The 18,014-nt window shown below is 39.5% G+C and overlaps 1 protein-coding gene across 3 annotated transcripts in view; it reads right to left on the minus strand.

Annotated features, from left to right (window-relative positions):
* Positions 1–13,713: 13,713 nt before the first annotated feature.
* The window catches only part of LOC122560070 (E3 ubiquitin-protein ligase RNF114-like), a 33,894-nt gene continuing 29,593 nt past the window's right edge, over positions 13,714–18,014 (minus strand). For all 3 annotated transcript variants that reach the window (XM_043710276.1, XM_043710277.1, XM_043710279.1), the window contains exons 6-7: positions 16,530–16,637; positions 13,714–14,224 (exon numbers count right to left, since the gene is read on the minus strand). In XM_043710276.1, coding sequence (XP_043566211.1) covers positions 14,147–14,224; positions 16,530–16,637 — 186 coding nt within the window. In that variant the 3' untranslated portion in view covers positions 13,714–14,146. The remainder of the gene's footprint in view (positions 14,225–16,529; positions 16,638–18,014) is intronic.

Below are 18,014 nucleotides of genomic sequence, written 5' to 3' on the forward strand. Positions count from 1 at the left end.
GCCAGGCCGGTCTGTTGTACGTTATCGGGTCACTGGTGATTGACTAGTGTCCTGGCTCATTGATGGGATCCATTATAACCCAGTGCTTTAACGCAGGTCGTACGTGGACAAGCGGTCTTTGTGCTGGTAAGCTGCATGGTTCATTACCCCTGTGGTCATAGTGGGGTCTGCAAACTTTGGCTCTTAACAACTGGTATCTATATTAACCTGGCCTTAGGCATATTGAGTATGTACTTACACGGGAAATGAGCATCCGTATCAAGAAACAGAAACTCTACTATACTAATCCCTCAATGGCTGCTTTTTAAATTAGCTATTAAGCATAATAATAGGCTTTGTGTATATTAGATTGATCAAAAGGTTTGAATATTGACATGATATTGAATTACTACAATCTTTTAACGACAAAATTATACACCAGAACTGTTAAAATAGTAATGAATCTACATTTGAATTGGCGTCAATCCTAAATACGATAATTTCTATAGTCAAAGAAACATGAACATGCTTTTCCTGCCAATAAATGCACACCTCTTAACCAATTGTATTTATAAAGAATCTGTATTTTATGTTAATGAGATAGAAACATAGTCAAGTTAAAACAAATATTCATGTGCTATGTTCCTTACGTATACCTTTAAATGTAACAATTTAATTTTAATAACTGCGCTTAGCGCAACGGAAATTTTATCAAATTTGTAAAAGCTGGAACATAAAGAAAATGAATCATTTAATAAATCGTTTGTACTGGTATCAAAACTGGATCTTCACAGTGATGACTTCATAAAATTTGATTATTTTAATATATAAAATATTTTGTTAACGATTGTTACAGGGAATAGATTTATTGGTTTTGAGATACTGTCAAGGGTGACACCTACTGCTCACTTTTAGTATTGTGCATCTCCTTTGATACAGGACTGGGAATAGTGTGTATTAGGAATAATTTGCAAACCTGCATTTCATAATCTCAATAATAAAATTAAAATAGAAACGGGTATGTTGAATACAAGCCCACTTAAAATTTCAACGATTTCTCAGCTCAGTAATGCAACTATTTTAAAGTTAATACATCCTTTTAAATAGGAGTAAATACGTTCTATACAATGTTAGAACCCTGCAATTTACATTTATTCATCGAAAGATGAAGACAACAATTATCTGGTCATATTATAATTTCTCTCAGACTATTCAAATGTGAACCTATATAAGACAAATGCACACAGTATTTAAAGGATTAGTTTGATCAAATTGTTTTATACTAAAAGTTCTCATCATTTGATTTAATAACATTTGATTTTGTTTTAAATTTTTAAATATTTTATATGTTGCACATTTCATCCAATTACCTTATTTCAGGAGTCCCAACGGTCTAAACTAGCAGAACAAAGTATACATATGGTGAATAATATAAATCTTGCCAATTTCCTGCATCTGAAAAATATAGCAGTAGCTAAATTGAAATAAACATAAGCTCCTTGTGTTGAAAAAACACTGCATGTCATATTTCAAATTACTTATGCTTTTCTCTATCTTGTTCACCAACAAAAAAAAATCTCCGTTCCAATTAAGTTTTCTAAACTCATCCAGTGAATGGATAACTATTTTTCGGCTTTCCATGTTCTTACCTCTCTCAACTCAATGCCATTGATTCAATCTTTTTTTCATTTTCCCTGACAAATTTAATTTAGCAGTAGACTTCTTCAATTCTCAAGTGTCAAAGTATGAACTTGTTTACTCTGGATTTATGTTCTTCATGATATAAACTTTCTTGGTGTATGAAATTGCAAATTTTCTTTATCAAGCTATATTCTGAGATTAAAAGTCCAGGGCTCCTTGTAGTGAAACCAACATGTATCATGCTTCTGAGGAGCTAAATTAAGATCATAAATATCTACATTTCAGTTCCAGTTCCAGTGTTCCATCTGGTGTGTTTCAGACAAACATAATTTTCAAAGTCAAAAGTGTGGTGCTGGAAAAGCACAGCCGGTCAGGCAGCATCCGAGGAGCATCGACGTTTAGAGCATAAGCTCATCAGGAACGGGGAGGGGTGGGGGCGGTGAGAGCTGAAAGATAAATGGCAGGGGGTGGGGCTGGGGGAACGTAGCTGGGCATGCGATACGTAGGTGAAGGCGGGGGTGATGGTGATATTTCGGGGCAGAGGGCGGAGCGGATACATGACTTTGAAATGAGTGACATTTTACTTTGGATTTGGGGCATAATTAACATGGAATTGGAATTTGCAATGGGATTCAGTTAGGTTGATCTTTGTAAAATTTATAAGTGTGGGGTGGAAGACATCAAGTGGAGGGATGACTTGCGGAATCGTGTATCTAAAGTCCTAGCAGTCGTCATTCCTAAACTTTCCATTACTGCACAGAACAGCCTTTCCTTCAGTGATGCACCTTGAAGTATTTTCTCTATGTAAGTACAATTTGTTATTCATGTGTAAGTGAAAAAATAAAAAAGTAATTTCTGCATAATGCTAAATTAGAACATTAAGATTCCTGAAATGACGTGATTGGATGAAACTGCAGCCCAATATGACTGGCTGTCATATTCTGTTGTTTCTGATTAAAATTATTTAAGCAATTGCACAAAGATTTAGTACAATTCATATTCAAAGAATTTCCCAATCTCTGAACTTGCAGTTACGAATTTACTAGAGTATTACAAATCACACTATAAGGCATATTTCTGTAAATACTGTCCTTCATATTATTTAGCTAAAAGATATGACTTTATATCAAAAAATTGTCAAACTCCATGTATAATAAAGATTCCTAATATAACATATAATATATAAAATAAACTCAATTCAACAACTAAGTACAAATAAGCAGTTCATCACCATCTTCTCAAGGGCAGCTAGGAATGGGAAATAACTGCTCACCTATGTCCCATGACTGAAATAAAAAAAAGATTATGCACCAAAACAACTATAAAAAAGGTTTTTTTTAAAAGAACCATTAATTGCATACTGGCAGGTAATTAAAGCTGATTAATAACAGTTGCTCAAATAACTTTGTTAACAGTGCTTGAGTCACCATTTTGATTTTACAGCTAGATAAAAATTACACCCTTGTAAGTAATGTTTCTAATAGAAGAATTCCTTTAAAAGTTATTTACAAAAAAAGCTAGGAATGTAAATTGTCAAGGCAAGTCTGCAAAAGATATATAGACAAGTTAATTCATTGGGCAGAAATTTGGCAAATAATGTAGAAAAATGTGAACCTGCCCTCTTTAGCAGGAAAAATACAGATGCAGCAGACTATTTAGATGGAGATAAATTGTAAAACCCTATGGTACAGAGGGGTCTGGATGTCCTAGTACATGAATCATAAAAGGTTATGCAGAGATAGCAAGCGATTAAGACGACAAATGGATTGTTGGTCTTCTTTGCAAGGGGAATTGAATATAAAAGGCAAGTACTGCTACAGCTGCACAGGACTTTAGTAAGATTGCATCTGGAATATTATGAGAGTGTTTTGGTCTTTTACTTAAAAAAAGTTTAATTACATTTGAAGTAATTTCAAGGAATGTTCACTCAACTGCTTTGAGGAATGAATGGATTATCTTATAAGGAAAAGTTGCGTAGGTTGGATCCATACTCATTACAAGAATGAGAGGTGATCTTATTGAAACAGAAGATCCTGAGGACACTCTGATGCTGTAATGATGTTTCTACCTGTGAGGGAATCTAGAAATGGAGGACATAGTTTAAAGATGAGGGATCTCCAATTTAAGATGAAATAAGACTTGTTTCCCATCTCAGAAGGTTGTTTATCTTTTAAATTCTGTTACTCAGATGAGAGTGAACGCTGGGGTAATTGAAGAGATTCAAGTCTGCTAAATTGTTTTCTGATTGACGAGAAAGTCAAGGATTATCAGACAGTTAAATGAATTTGAGGCCATGATTAGATCAGCATTGAATTGCAGTGCAGACTCAAAAGGCTGAATGACTCATTCATGCACCTTATTTATGTATTTATTATGAAAAGCTCAATTGCTATACATGAATACCATGGAAAGTGTGTTTTTGCATAGACCTCCCTCCACTTGGAACTTGACTTACAATAGCGAGACTCCAAGATGATATGTTGCCTCCCTGGTGCTCAGGTCAAAGATGTCTTTGAGCATGCACAGTATGTTTTGAAAGGAGATGGCGAGCAGGCAGTGTTTGTGGCCTATATTGGTACCAATGATACAGACAGAAAGAGAAATGAGGCCCTGTGAAGTAATTGAGGGACTTCGGTAGAAAGTTGAAAAGCAGAACCTGTAGGTTGTAATCTCAGGATTAATCTCTGTGCCATGTGCTAATGAAGCCAGAACTAGGAAGGTAACACAGTTGAACGGTGGCTAAAGAGCTGGTGTAGGAGGGAGGGATTCACATACCTGGATCATTGGGATCTTTCCCAGGGCAGGCAGAACCTGTAGAAGAAAGACCAATATCCTTGCAGGGAGGTTTTTTAGTGCCACTTGGGAGTGTTTAAATTTATGTGGCAGGGGATGAGAAACAGAGCAGTAGGTCAACAAATAGAGCGATTGAGGAGAAGTTGGCATTAAGAGAAGTCTAATGGGAAGGACAGGCAGGGCCAGGTTATATAAACATGGCAGGAATTTATTTTATGCAACGAGGGTAACAGGTAAGGTTGATGGGCTTAGAGACTGGATTAGTACATGGGATTATGATGTTGTAGCCATTACAGAAACTTGTTTGAGAGAAGGGCAGGACTGGTAGCTCAACATTCCAGGGTTTAGATATTTCAGGCATGATGGTAAGGGATGTAAAAGGGATGGAGGAGTTGCTTCATAACTGTAGTCACAGAGTACATCTTGATGAACTCACCAATGAGGAAGTGCCTAAGATGAGGGTAGAGCAGTGGATGTTGTCTATGTGGACTTTACTAATGCTGTTGACAAGGTTTTTTATGGTAGCCTGGTCCAGAAGATTAAGTCACAAGGGATCCATAATGAGTTGGCAAGTTGGATACAAAATTGTCTTGGTCGTAGGAAACATAGGGTAGTTGTGGAGGAATGCTTTTCTGATTGGAGATCTGTGACCAGTGATGTTCCTGGGACCTCTGTTGTCTGTAATATTGATTTGTATGAAAATGTCAATGGTCTAATTAGTAAGTTTGTAGATGACACACAAAATAAAGTTTTGGATAGTGAGGAAGGCTATCAAAGGATACAGCAAGATATAGACCTGATGAAAAATTGGGTGCAGAAATGACAGGTGGTGTCTAATTTAGTCAAGTGTGACATGATGTGTCTTGAGGAGCATTGATATACAGAGGGATCTTGGGGTCCAAGTTCAGAGGTCTCATAAGGTGACAACACAAGTGCCTAAGGTGATAAAGAATGCATACAGCATGCTAGCCTTCTTCAGTCAGGGCAATGAGTATGAAAGTTGACAGCTGTGTGAGAATTTAGTTAGGCAACAGTTAAGAATATTTGTGTAGTTCTGGTCACCATACTATAGGAAGAATGTGGAGGCTTTGGAGAGGGTGCATAAGAGGCTTACCAAGATGTTGCTTGGATTGGAGTGGAGTAGTGATAAGGAGAGTTTGGACAAACTTGGATTGTTTCAACTAGAATATTGAAGGCTTTGAGGTGACCAGATAGTATATAAAATTATGAAAGGTTTGGATAGGGTGAATGGAATGTTTTCCTCAGTGTATAAAATGTCAAATACTAAGTTGCATAGTTTTAAGATGAGAAGGGAAAGATTTAAAGGGGATATGCAGAGAAGGTTTTCTTAAACACAGAGTGGAAGGTGCTTGGAACATGCTGCCAGGGAAGATAGTAGAAGCAGATATAATAGCAATGTTTAAAAGGTATTTAGACAGACACATGAACAGAGAATGATAAGGACCACGGACAGGAAGATGGGATTAGTTTGGAATGGCTTCATGGTCAGCATAGACATGGTGTGCTGAAGGGCCTGATCCTGTGCTGTACTGTTCTATGCTACATGTTACAATTAGTCTTTCTTGCCAATTTTTCTTCTGATGATGCCTCAGTACATCACTATAGTAAGATGTCACTTTCTCTTCTACAGCCTGATCCAACCACTCTCCCATAGCTCTTACAGCATCATGGGCCACCATTCCCATGTGGTGCGTACGTTTTGACAAACAAGCATCTCATGCTTTTACAAGCAATGTGTCTCTGTTATCCAGGCTTCTTCTCAGACCATCACAAACCATTTTCTCTTTGTACTGACCCACTAATGTCTTCACACAGAGAAAAATGGTAATCATAATGTGACAAAAAAGCATAGAAAGAAACAAAGAAGCGCAGGCACAGTTACAAAATGTCCTTTACTGTTGTCAGTGGTGCTCTTGGAAAAACTAACTACCAATCATTGTAACAAAGAAGTTACCACTATTTGTTACAAAATACCAGTTCCTCTGCACTTTGATAGATTCATTAAACTATGTTTGTAGCAAAATCGGAGTTTAAAAACAAAGTGTTTTTTTTTAAAAAACCAAAAATAACGACATTGCTTTGTAGAGTTACCAGTGGAAATGAAACATCTAGAAAAACTATTTCCCAAGTTCAATGCTACAAATTGGATAACTATAGTTAGTAGATCCCCAAAAAGTCAAGGAAACCAAATTATATATAAACAATAAATTATATTACATAATTTAACCTGGATATATTTATTTTCATGCTATAAGCTTGTATCCCATTACTTATTCTATCCATTGGTATATGTATATCGTCTATTGTGCTGGTCACAGAAAATGGTCATCTGTAAATGTTACAACCTTCACAAATGAACTCATACCTCAACACCTTTGTTATTTATCAATTTTTTTAACCTTAACTTCTGCATTAATGTTAAAAGAGCAATAGCAACTCAATACCTAGCTGAAGAAGTGAAGCTGCAAAAACTACAGGTTTTTAACAAAACCGCAGCGGCAGTACTGAAAATGTGTTTCAGAAGTACTTAAAATTTTGACAATTACCCTGCAATGTTTTTCAAGACACCCAACACCCACTCCTTAATTTTGACATGCCCCAAAATATCAACACATATCTCCCTAACCTTATCATTATTCACTTTCTTCTCCTTGGTGAGTACAAAGTGAAGTACTTGTTGAAGACCTCACCCCTTTCCTCTAGTGTTCTGCATAAATTCCCTCCTCTGTCGTTCAGTGGACAGTTTCTTTCCCTTGTTACACTTTTGCTTTCAGCAAGGATGCTTAAACAGCACCTCCAAATCCATGATCACTTCCACCTAGAAGGACAATTATTTTGTGATACAGAGTGTAGTTTGTGTGTGGAATGAATTTCCAGAGGAAGTGGTAGATACGGCTTCAGTTACAATTTTTAAAAGACATTTGGATAAGTACATGATTAAGAAATGTTTGGAGAGATATGGGCCAAGTGCAGGCAGGTGGCACAAGTTTAGTTTGGGGTTATGGCCAGCATGGACTGGTTGGACTGAATAGTCTACTTCCATGCTGTATGACTATGACAAGGGCAGCAGATTCACGGGTCCACCCCATATAAGTTCCCCTCCAAGTCACTCACCATATAGTTTTGGAAATATATCATCGTACCTTCACTAATGTTGAATCAAAATCCTGCAATTTCCTCCCAAACATCATTGTGGGTCTACCTACTGCACATGGTCTTCAGAGGTTCAACTGGATGGCACGATGGCACAGTGGTTAGCACTGCTGCCTCACAGCGCCAGAGACCCAGGTTCAATTCCCGCCTCGGGCAACTGTCTGTGTGGAGTTTGCATGTACTCCGTGTCTCCTCCGCTTTCCTCCCACAGTCCAAAAATGTGCAGGTTCGGTGAATTGGCCATGCTAAATTGCCCGTAGTGTTAGGTAAAGGGGTAAATGTAGGGGAATGGGGGTAAATGTAGGGGAATGGGTCTGGGTGGGTTGCTCTTCGGAGGGTTGGTGTGGACTTGTTGGGCCAAAGGGCCTGTTTCCACAAGGTATGTAATCTAATCTAAGGCAGCTCAACACCTCCTTCAAGAGCAACTAGGGTCAGGCAATAAATGGTGGCCCAGCCAGCAACATCCCACGAGTGAATTAAAAAAAGATAATTCACTGCCACTGTGACACCATAGTGAGAGAACAAGGATTTCATATACCTTATCCAAAGGTGGTTATTCTTTCAAGTAGCTTCATAAATCAGAGCATTGGTCCTGTTTTGGCACTAGATTTTGTTGGATTATGTTGATACTTTCTCATGGAATCCCTGAACTTCCTTGCCTGCACCTTAGGAGCTTCCATGCCACAAGGTGATACTACTACTGCAGAAGGAATATTTCCTGTACTTGAAATAGCACTACCACCTTAAGGTCAGGAATCCAACTTCAGGCACATCAGATGAGGGAATGACAATGGGTGTGTGCGTGTCTCTCTCTCTAGATGGCAGTCGATGCAAGACTGAGGGTGTTGTACTTAAATGCACAGAGTGTATGAAACGAGGTAAATGAGCTTGTAGTGCAAATTGAAATTGGCAGGTATGATATTGTAGGTATCACAGAGACATGGCTGCAAGTGAATCAGGGGTGGGAACTAAATATCCAAGGATATACTTCCTATTGAAAGGACAAACACTTGGGCAGAGGGGATGGGGTTGTTTTGTTTTGCCAGTAAGAAATGAAATTAAATGGATAGCATGAAATGATATCGAATTGAAGTTGTCGGTAGAGTTGAAGGAGTGCAAAGGAAAAAAGAGCCCTGATAGGAGCGATTTACAGACTTCTGAGCAGTAGTCAGGTTGTGGAGAAGAAAATAAATCAGGAGATAGAAAAGGCATTCAAAGTTTGTGCGAAGATTTGTAGCTCGGGTGCTCGTTGTTGTGGTTCTGTTCGCTGAGCTGGGAATTTGTGTTGCAGACGTTTCGTCCCCTGTCTAGGTGATATCCTCAGTGCTTGGGAGCCTCCTGTGAAGCGCTTCTGTGATGTTTTCTCCGGCATTTATAGTGATTTGTATCTGCCGCTTCTGGTTGTCAGTTCCAGCTGTATATTGGGTCCAGGTCGATGTGCTTATTGATAAGCATCAATAAGCACATCGACCTGGACCCAATATACCGGCCACTGCAGCGAACAGCTGGAACTGACAACCGGAAGCGGCAGATACAAACCACTATAAATGCCGGAGAAAACATCACAGAAGCGCTTCACAGGAGGCTCCCAAGCACTGAGGATATCACCTAGACAGGGGATGAAACGTCTGCAACACAAATTCCCAGCTCAGCGAACAGAACCACAACATAGAAAAGGCATGTGAGAAAGGCACGATTACAATAATTACAAGGACTTCAATATGCAGGTGAACTGGAAAAACCAGTTTGGTAGCGATCACAAGGAATTCATGGAATGTCCACAAGATGGGTTTTTTTGGACCAGATTGTGCTAGAGAACAGGCAATTCAGGATTTGGCGATGTGTAATGAAGCAGGCTTGATTAGGGAGCTGAAGCTGAAGGAACCTCTGGGGCTTAGTGACCATAACATGATAGAATTCACCATGCAGTTTGAAGGGGAAAAAGCTGGCGTCAAATGCAACAGTTTCACAACTGAGTAAAGGTAACTCTGGAGATACAAGGGAGGAGCTGGCCACAGGCAATTGGGAAGGGGCTCCTAGCAGGGAAGACAGTGGAGCCGCAATGTAAGGAATTTCTGAGGGCAATTGAGACTGGAAAATGGTTAATGAAACACATCTGTTTAAAGGAGTGTTGAGGAAGTGCAGAAGATAGGAAACAATAGGCTGGTTAGCCTGACCTCAGTCACTGGTAAGATTTTCAGGTTCATTATTAGGGATGAGATTGCGGAGTACCGTTCTTGGAAGTGTATGGTAAAATAGGGCTGAGTCAGCATGGTTTATTCAAGGAGAGGTAAAGCTTGACAAATCTGTTAATTCTTTGAGGAAATAACAAGCATATCAGACAAAAGACATGATCTACAGTATTTGGATTTCCAGAAGACCTTTGACAAGATGGCACACAGGAAATAAGAGCTGGAAATGTGTTGCTGGAAAAGCGCAGCAGGTCAGGCAGCATCCAGGGAACAGGAGAATCGACGTTTCGGGCATAAGCCCTTCTTCAGGAATCATAAGCCCTTCTTGATTCCTGAAGAAGGGCTTATGCCCAAAACGTCGATTCTCCTGTTCCCTGATTGGCACAGATATACAGTACTGGATTAGCTGACCAACATAAGACAGACAGTAGGTATAAAGGTTTTTTTCCCAAGATGACAGCCAATGATTAGTGGAGTTCATGTGGGGGTCTGTGTTGGGATGGCAACTATTCATGTTAAAAATTAATGATCTGGACAAAGGAACAGAGGGCCTTATTACCAACCTTGAAGATGACACAAAGGTAGGTGGAGGGGCAGATGGTGTTGAGGAAGCACAGAAGGACTTGGACAGGCTAAAAGAATGGGCAAAGAAGTGGTAGATGCAATACAATATAGGAAAATTGGAGGTTTTGCAGCTGGTAGGAAGAATACATGCATAGACTATTTTCTAAATGGGGAAAGGTTTGAAAATCTGAAGCACAAAAGGACTTGGGAATCCTAGTTCAGGATTCCCTTAATGTTAACATGCAGGTTCAGTTGGCAATTAGGAAGGCAATTACAATGTTAGCATTCATTTGAAGGAGGCTAGAATTTACAGCATAGATGTTTCCTGAGGTATAATGACTCTGGCCAGACGGCATTTAGAATAGAGAGCAGTTTTGGGCCTGGGATCCAAGGAATGATTTGCTGGCATTGGAGAGTGTCCAGATTTACAAGATAAATGCCACGGATGAAGGCCTTGCCATAGGAGAAGTTGAGGACTCTGGGTCTGTACTCAATGGAGTTTAGAAGGATGACAGGGATCACATTGAAACTCTCAGAATACTCTATCCCACTCAGGATAGAGAAGATATTTCCATTAGTCGGAGGGAGTAGAACCTGAAGGCACAGCCTTAGAGAGAAGGGATGTATCTTTAGAACTGAGATGAGGAGGTTAATCTGCAGAATTCAAAATCATAGAGGGGTGTGGAGGGAAAGTCACTGAGTGTCTTTAAGATTGAGATAGATAGGGTCTTGTTTGGTAAGGGGATCAGGGTAATGGGACAAAGGCAGGAAAATGGGGTTGTGAAAGGTATCAGCCATGATCGAATGGCTGAGGAGACATGATAGGAGCAGAATCAGCCATGCGACCTATGTCTTATGGTCATCTGCAAGTTTCCTCCAAGCCACACACCATCCAAACTTAGAAATAGATCAGCATTCATTCATTATCGCTGGGCTAAAACCCTGGAAACTCCTCTCTATGGCATTGTGGGTCTACTTTCAATACAGGGACTGCAGCAGTTCACAACTGAACAATAAAGATAATCCACCCACTGCCCCTTGATGTTCAACAGCATTACTATGACTGAATCTCCACCATCAACATCCTGTGAGCTCCTATTGACAGTCAGATCAATCATACAAATATTGTAACTACAAAAGGGCATGACAGATCATGGGAAAAATGCGGGAAATATACTTACCGATTCCTTAAAGGCTGTCCATTAGGAAAAAAACACAAGTCAAGAATCCAACTGATTACTCTCCAGTTGCCTGGATTAGTGCAGTTCCAACACAAAACTCAATCATCACATCGAGGAAGGAGCACTTGATTAGCACTCAATCTGCTACATTAAAACATTCACCCACTTCCCACTAGTGCAGCAGTAGCGATATTTTGCATCAGCTACAAAATGCAGAGTAGCCCAGGTTCCTTTAATAGTATCTTCGAAAGCCATGACCTTTACCACCTGGAAGATCAAGGGCAGCAATAATCAGTGAATTTTGCTCCTTGGCTTGTCCATGATTGGATAAGCAATGAGCAGTAAGGAAACTCTGTGTTGGCTTTAGGGGACTGTCTGTGCCTTTTCCTCAGGGCTGGGATCCTGCAGAGACATGGAGATTCCCCCAACTCCAGAGCTGGTGAGGACCAGTACGGGGTCGGGGGGGGATAGAAATAGAGAAGGAGGTTGGCATAAGATTAGTATTTCGTTTTGCTGGCAGCTCCATCTGTTGAGGATGGGCACTGTTACCCAGTGGAGGCAAGAGGTTGAGACGAAGAGGCAAGAGACAGAGGGAATGGGGAGGGGGGGGGGGGGGGGGGGGTGGGGGGTGGGAGGAGGAGGAGGAGATAGTTACAGGTATACTGAGTTGGGGAAAAGAGGGTTCAAAACGACATGGAGCGGGAAAAAAAAGTTTACAAGAGTTGTAGCAACAAGACGGAAGAGGCTATTGCATGAAGAGTAGGAGTGGGAAGGGAAGTTGCAAGGTGGGGCAAGAGGTAGCCTGTACAAGGCAATAACAGTTAAACAACCATTAACAAAAGGAATACTCAAATAACTAGTGTAGGAGTGACCTCAGTCCCTGAGGCAAGAAGACGCTAAGCTTTGGGAATTCAGCAGGAACAGCAGTTTAATCTAGCAGCAATTGATTACAGCAAGGAGAGGAACTCAAGACTGTCACACAGGACAATCAAGCTCACTCTGCAGGATACCTGTGCAACACTATCTTTATACTTCTTTAAAATCGATATTACGCAAGTCTACAAGCTGTTACTATGCCGTTGATTATATCATGTCTATAAGTCAATGAACTAAGCAGTAGTTACATCAAGTCTATAAATTAATTGACTGGGTAGTTAATTACAAGTCTGTAAATTAATTATATCAAATTTATAATTCAATTAACTTGGCATTTTAATTATGTCATAACACTGTGCATTACATATCTACTAATCACATTCAAGCATGTGGTGCCCATTTGCTTATGTGATCACTTATTCACCCCTTAACCTTTGCTCCTGAACATTGTGGTCTGCTAGTGTTCTGCTCTGCTTACCCATATCAGTTGGCAACTAACCAACCATACTTCTGTTTTTTGGGTGGTGTGTCTTTAGCAATGCAGCAAGCCAATCACTCCAAACATTTCGTTCCATAGTCCTGACACCCAAAGCAACACACCAGATGCACCACTGCCTAGCCAGGAGCCCCAAAAGACCATCCCTTTCCCTGTCCTCCCTCTTCACCCCATTGCCTCCCCTATCACTGCTTCAATGAAGGACCTCAAGCCTACACCTGAGGCAATTCCCAGCAACCAAAGAATACCCTTATTCCCCTACTACAACCAGGATCCAAGAAAACTTTAAATCACTGAGGTAATTACTTCCTTGCATATTATTGTGGAATTTCTAGTTTAAGGCTGTATAAGAGCGATTCCACTTTGTTGTGGGGTGGTAAATGTCAACAATCAGTGGATTCCTTTGGAATAAATATGTATCAGTGTGACCTCATTAATCAGTGTATAGAACTGTGCCAATTAGTTTGAACAAAACTTTTGTTAACTTACATCTATTATCTTTCAACAATTTAAATTCTGTGGTGTCTATGAAATTAATGCTCTCACTGTATGCTGTGGCTTTAAGTTGAATAGAAAATTGATAATTCAGGATATTGTTGAATTATTTTAATTCTGCTTCTGTACATGACCAAGTACCACATCCACAGAAATACAGAAGGTATTGCTATTTATTAAGTGATATTACGTAATGAGTTAAGGAATGAAAAAGTCCCCAAGTAACACAATGCAGTATGAGGAAATTTTTAAACAGACCTTGAGAAAGAAAAATGTTGACCTTTGGTTAACAATGAAAAGGTGAGAAAAATCACAATTTACCTGTAATCCAATTAATGTTTTATTAATCTTTCCAATAGTTTGAAATAGCTAACAAGAAACAAGTTACATAACAAGGCAGTGTAGCTGGAATTTATTCAAAATGCAAATATATCTATTTTTAAACATGATTAAAGTGCTTTAACAATCCTCAGACTGAAGAGATCCTATGTTATAAAATGTATCATCCTCAATCTGACATTTAGTATATCTTAGAGTTACCTAACCCAATTGTATCCTAGAGTACCACACTGATGATAAATGGTAGACTTATGATACAAAGAGCTGAATTATTATTGCCATTACAAGTTTTTTAATTAAAGAATCAAAAAAGAGCATAGGATAGATTGGTCGACACACTAAACTGCTACATAGCAGTAATTAGAATTGAGTCTCTCATCTGATATTTGAGAGAAAAGCAGGAATAGGTACTTAATCTACAAATTCATATTTCTGTCTTGCAGAGAAAGTTCAATGGCTTCCTGTACCATTTCATCCTCGTCAACACTGTAATCCTGAAAAATAAAGAGTAAATTTATATAGGGCTTGAAAAGCAACTTGATAATTGATACTGTAGTTACATGTAAAAAAAGAATCATGCCCACTGTAGTGGAGCTTTAGCTTTAGAAATGTGCTCTAAAAAGGTTATATTCCTGTAAACCAGACCCAGCTTCCTGAGAACCAAGATGGCTTTGAAACCAACCAAAGAAATTCAAATTATGTTTTATGTAGTAGCATTAACATACTGCACAGAAACACTGACCAATATTTGATATCAAGCTACATTAGGAGATAACAGGACAGATAACCAATCCTTGGTTAAAAGATGGAAGGCTTTAAGATGCTCCTTCAAAGTAGTGAAGAGATTTAGGGAGCATATTTTACACCTTGGGGTCTGTAACTTCAGCTTCCACTGGTGAAGTGATTAAAACCAAGAATACTCAATTAAGATCTTAAGGTGTAGGCACAGAAATTTAAGGAGTGCACAAAATGTGGGGAATATTTGAGTTTGACAAAGAAGAGATCAGAAAACAAGGACAAGCCAAGCAGCATTGTTTATCCGGGAATCCATGTAAGTCAGTGAGCAAATAATGGAGGTTTGGTGCATTTTGAGACACAGGCAGTAGGTTTTGGCTGATTCTCAAGTTTGCTAAGGGCAGTTTTTTTTAATTAGAATTCCTACAGTGTGGATTCAGGCCCTTCGGCCCAACAAGTCCACACCGACCCTCCGAGGAGCATCCCACCCAAAACACATTAGTCTACATTTACCCCCGACTAATGCACCTAACCTACACTTCCATGAACTCTATGGGCAATTTAGCATGACCAATTCACCTAACCTGCACATCTTTGGATTGTGGGAAGAAACCCGAGCACCTGGAGAAAATCCACGCAGACATGTGGAGAATGTGCAAACTCCACACAGACAGTTGCCCAGGGCTGGATTCGAACCTAGGTTTTTGGCACTGTGAGGCAGCAGTGCTAACCATTGAGCAGTTCACAATGCACTAAAATATGGAAACAGATAAAAAGTGGCAGGGGAGAAATAAGGCAAGTTTAGAGATGTAAATGGGTAACCTTAGTGATGGAGCAGATGTAGTCGGTTGCTCAAGGTCAGGTACACCAAAGCTGAAAACAGTCTGGTTTAACATCAGACAGTTATCAGACAGGAGAGGGATTAGAAATGGTTAGGGACTGTAATTTCTGATTGAGACGAACAATAATGAGTTTGATCTTTTTCATATTTAGTTGAAGAAAGATTCAGTGCATTCAGTATTGGATGTCAAACAAGTAGGCTGACAAGAGAGAAGTCCGAATTAAGAAAATTAATAAAAGTTAATCTAGTCTTTTCCATGACCTCAAGTCCTTCTCATGTGGTTCCCAGCCTGTGAATTACAGCATTAACTTTCCTACAACAGAAAGTTAACCATCAATGTCAGTGATATTAGCAGGAGTTTAAGTTTGGTCAGAAAACTAGAAAGTACCTTAACTTCGTCAAATAGTGCCATGTGGTCTTTTACATCTGTCTTGGAGGTCAAACCTTGGTTTAAGTGGAGCACTTCCCAAACATTCTCCCATCATGATCCCATTTCAAGGCTTCACAATAGCCACAAGTTCTCAATAAGAGAGTTAAGTCAGAAATACAAGAGCAGCTGGGGCTAAGATGATCTGGGATTGGGGGTAGGATGGAAGAGCAGTGTGATTATTCTTCAGGAATGTTTTAAAAACCTACCATTTCACAGGATTTTTTGGAGCATAAATCTGGCTGAGCACATGACTCCACACCCCCAGCTGGGAGCCCTAATTTAACATTTTATTTGAAGAACACTAGCTCTGTCAGTGCAGCATTCATTATTTGCAGAAAAACATCAGCCTAGATGAGGCGCTCAGATTTATGGAGGGGGAATTAAACAAATGATCCTCCACCGACTTAATAAACCCAGTTTGGGTAAAAAAAAAGGTCTATTGTTAGGAAAACCCAGATTACTACCTCAGAGATTTGGTGAAACGTTGTTGATAGACATGCGGCCCTTTTGGTGGCTTAGGTTTCTAAAGAACAGCATTAGGTTTCTCAACAGCAGATACAGATGAGCAAAGACATACATACAGTCATTTATTTTTCTACAAACTTTAGGCAGGAATTTATAGACTCTGCAGTATGAAAGGCTTCCTCTATGCATTATTAGTGGTATTAGTACTGTCCAAACAGCTTTGAAAGAAACTTCTGCAAAGGGACGAGTCAGTGGGGTTACAAATTGAAGGTCTTACAGGTATGATTGTGTGTTCACGCTAGATTTTCCTGAAAATGAAAGTACGTACCACAAAAGTATCATACGAAAACTTATGACGAATTTTCAAATGTTGTATCAAGTTTGCACTCTTGAAGTTTGGGTCACCCCATGGCATGGAGGAACAAATTGGGCAAACCTGGTTTAAAAAAAGACAAAACGGAATGCAGAAATAATTGTAAAACACCAAAGCGATATGAATTGCACAATACTGATTTGAACAGTATTCTAACAAATAGTAATTATTTCCATTGTCTTTTAAACTGTTTCAAAACACTCTTCAGTCTGAATAGATTGAAGATTGTTAGAATTTACAATCTACTCAAAATTGGAAAGAAAGTAAATAATGGAGATAAAATAATCTGCTAGAAAATTGGCTTAATGGACAAAATGCTCTTGTTAGGAAATAGTAAAATATTCTAACTCTCACAAAGACTTTGTTAAGAAAGAGATCTCAGTTCCAATCGCCTACCGCTTTCTTGTAGCCCTCCAAATATTTATAGCCAGACTTTTAAAAATAAAAATCATTCACGGGAATGGGTACCCCAGGCTGCAGGTAGAGTCAGAGTCATACAGCAAGGAAACAGATCCTTCAGTCGAACTGGTCCACATCAACCTTATTCCCAAACTAAACTAGTCCCACTTGCAAAATTTGTCCTTTATCCCTCCAAACCTTTCCTATTCACGTACTTAACCAAATGTCTTAAATATTGTAGCTTACCTACATCTACCACTACATGCACAATGCCACTTGATCCAGCGGCAGGGAAAGAACAGTAATACAGTCAGGCCAGTGAGTGGCTTTTGGAAGGGGATTTGCAAGGGTGGCGTTCCCATGTATCTGCTGCCTTTGTCCAGGTATATTTTAGTGGTTGTGGGTGTTTGGAATGTGCTATCCAATGAGCATGTGAATTTCTGAAGTGCATCTTGTAGATGGTACACTGCCACAACTGAGCAGTGGAGGGAATGGATGATAATAGATGGGGCACCAATTAAGTAGAATGCTTTATTCTGTATAGTGTCAAGCTTCTGGAGTATTTGTGGAACTGCACTCATCCAGGCAAGTGGGGAGTGTTTCATCATATTGCGCATTGCAGGTGGTAGACAGGGTGGACAGAGTTTGGAAAGTTAGGTGGTAAGTTAGCTACTACATGATTCCTAGCTTCTGACCTGCTCGTGGCCACATTATTTATATCACATGTTCAGTTCAGTCCAGTCTCTGGTACATCATAATCTCCAGGATGTTGCTAGTGGGGAATTCAGAGATGGTAATGTCACTCAATGTCAAGGGATGATTAGACTCTTTCTCAATGGAGTTGGTCAATGTGTTGACTCTTAATTCTGGAAGACAATCTTAGCAGGATTTATACACTTAATGGTAAGGTCCTAGAAAGTGTTGCTGAACAATGAGACCTTGGAGTGCAGGTAGATAGGATAGTGAAGGAGGAGTTTGGTATGCTTTCCTTTATTGGTCAGAGTATTCAGTACAGGAGTTGGGAGGTCATGTTGCAGCTGT

Source organism: Chiloscyllium plagiosum, chromosome 20 (assembly GCF_004010195.1).
Source record: "Chiloscyllium plagiosum isolate BGI_BamShark_2017 chromosome 20, ASM401019v2, whole genome shotgun sequence".
Classification (NCBI taxonomy): Eukaryota; Metazoa; Chordata; class Chondrichthyes; order Orectolobiformes; family Hemiscylliidae; genus Chiloscyllium; species Chiloscyllium plagiosum.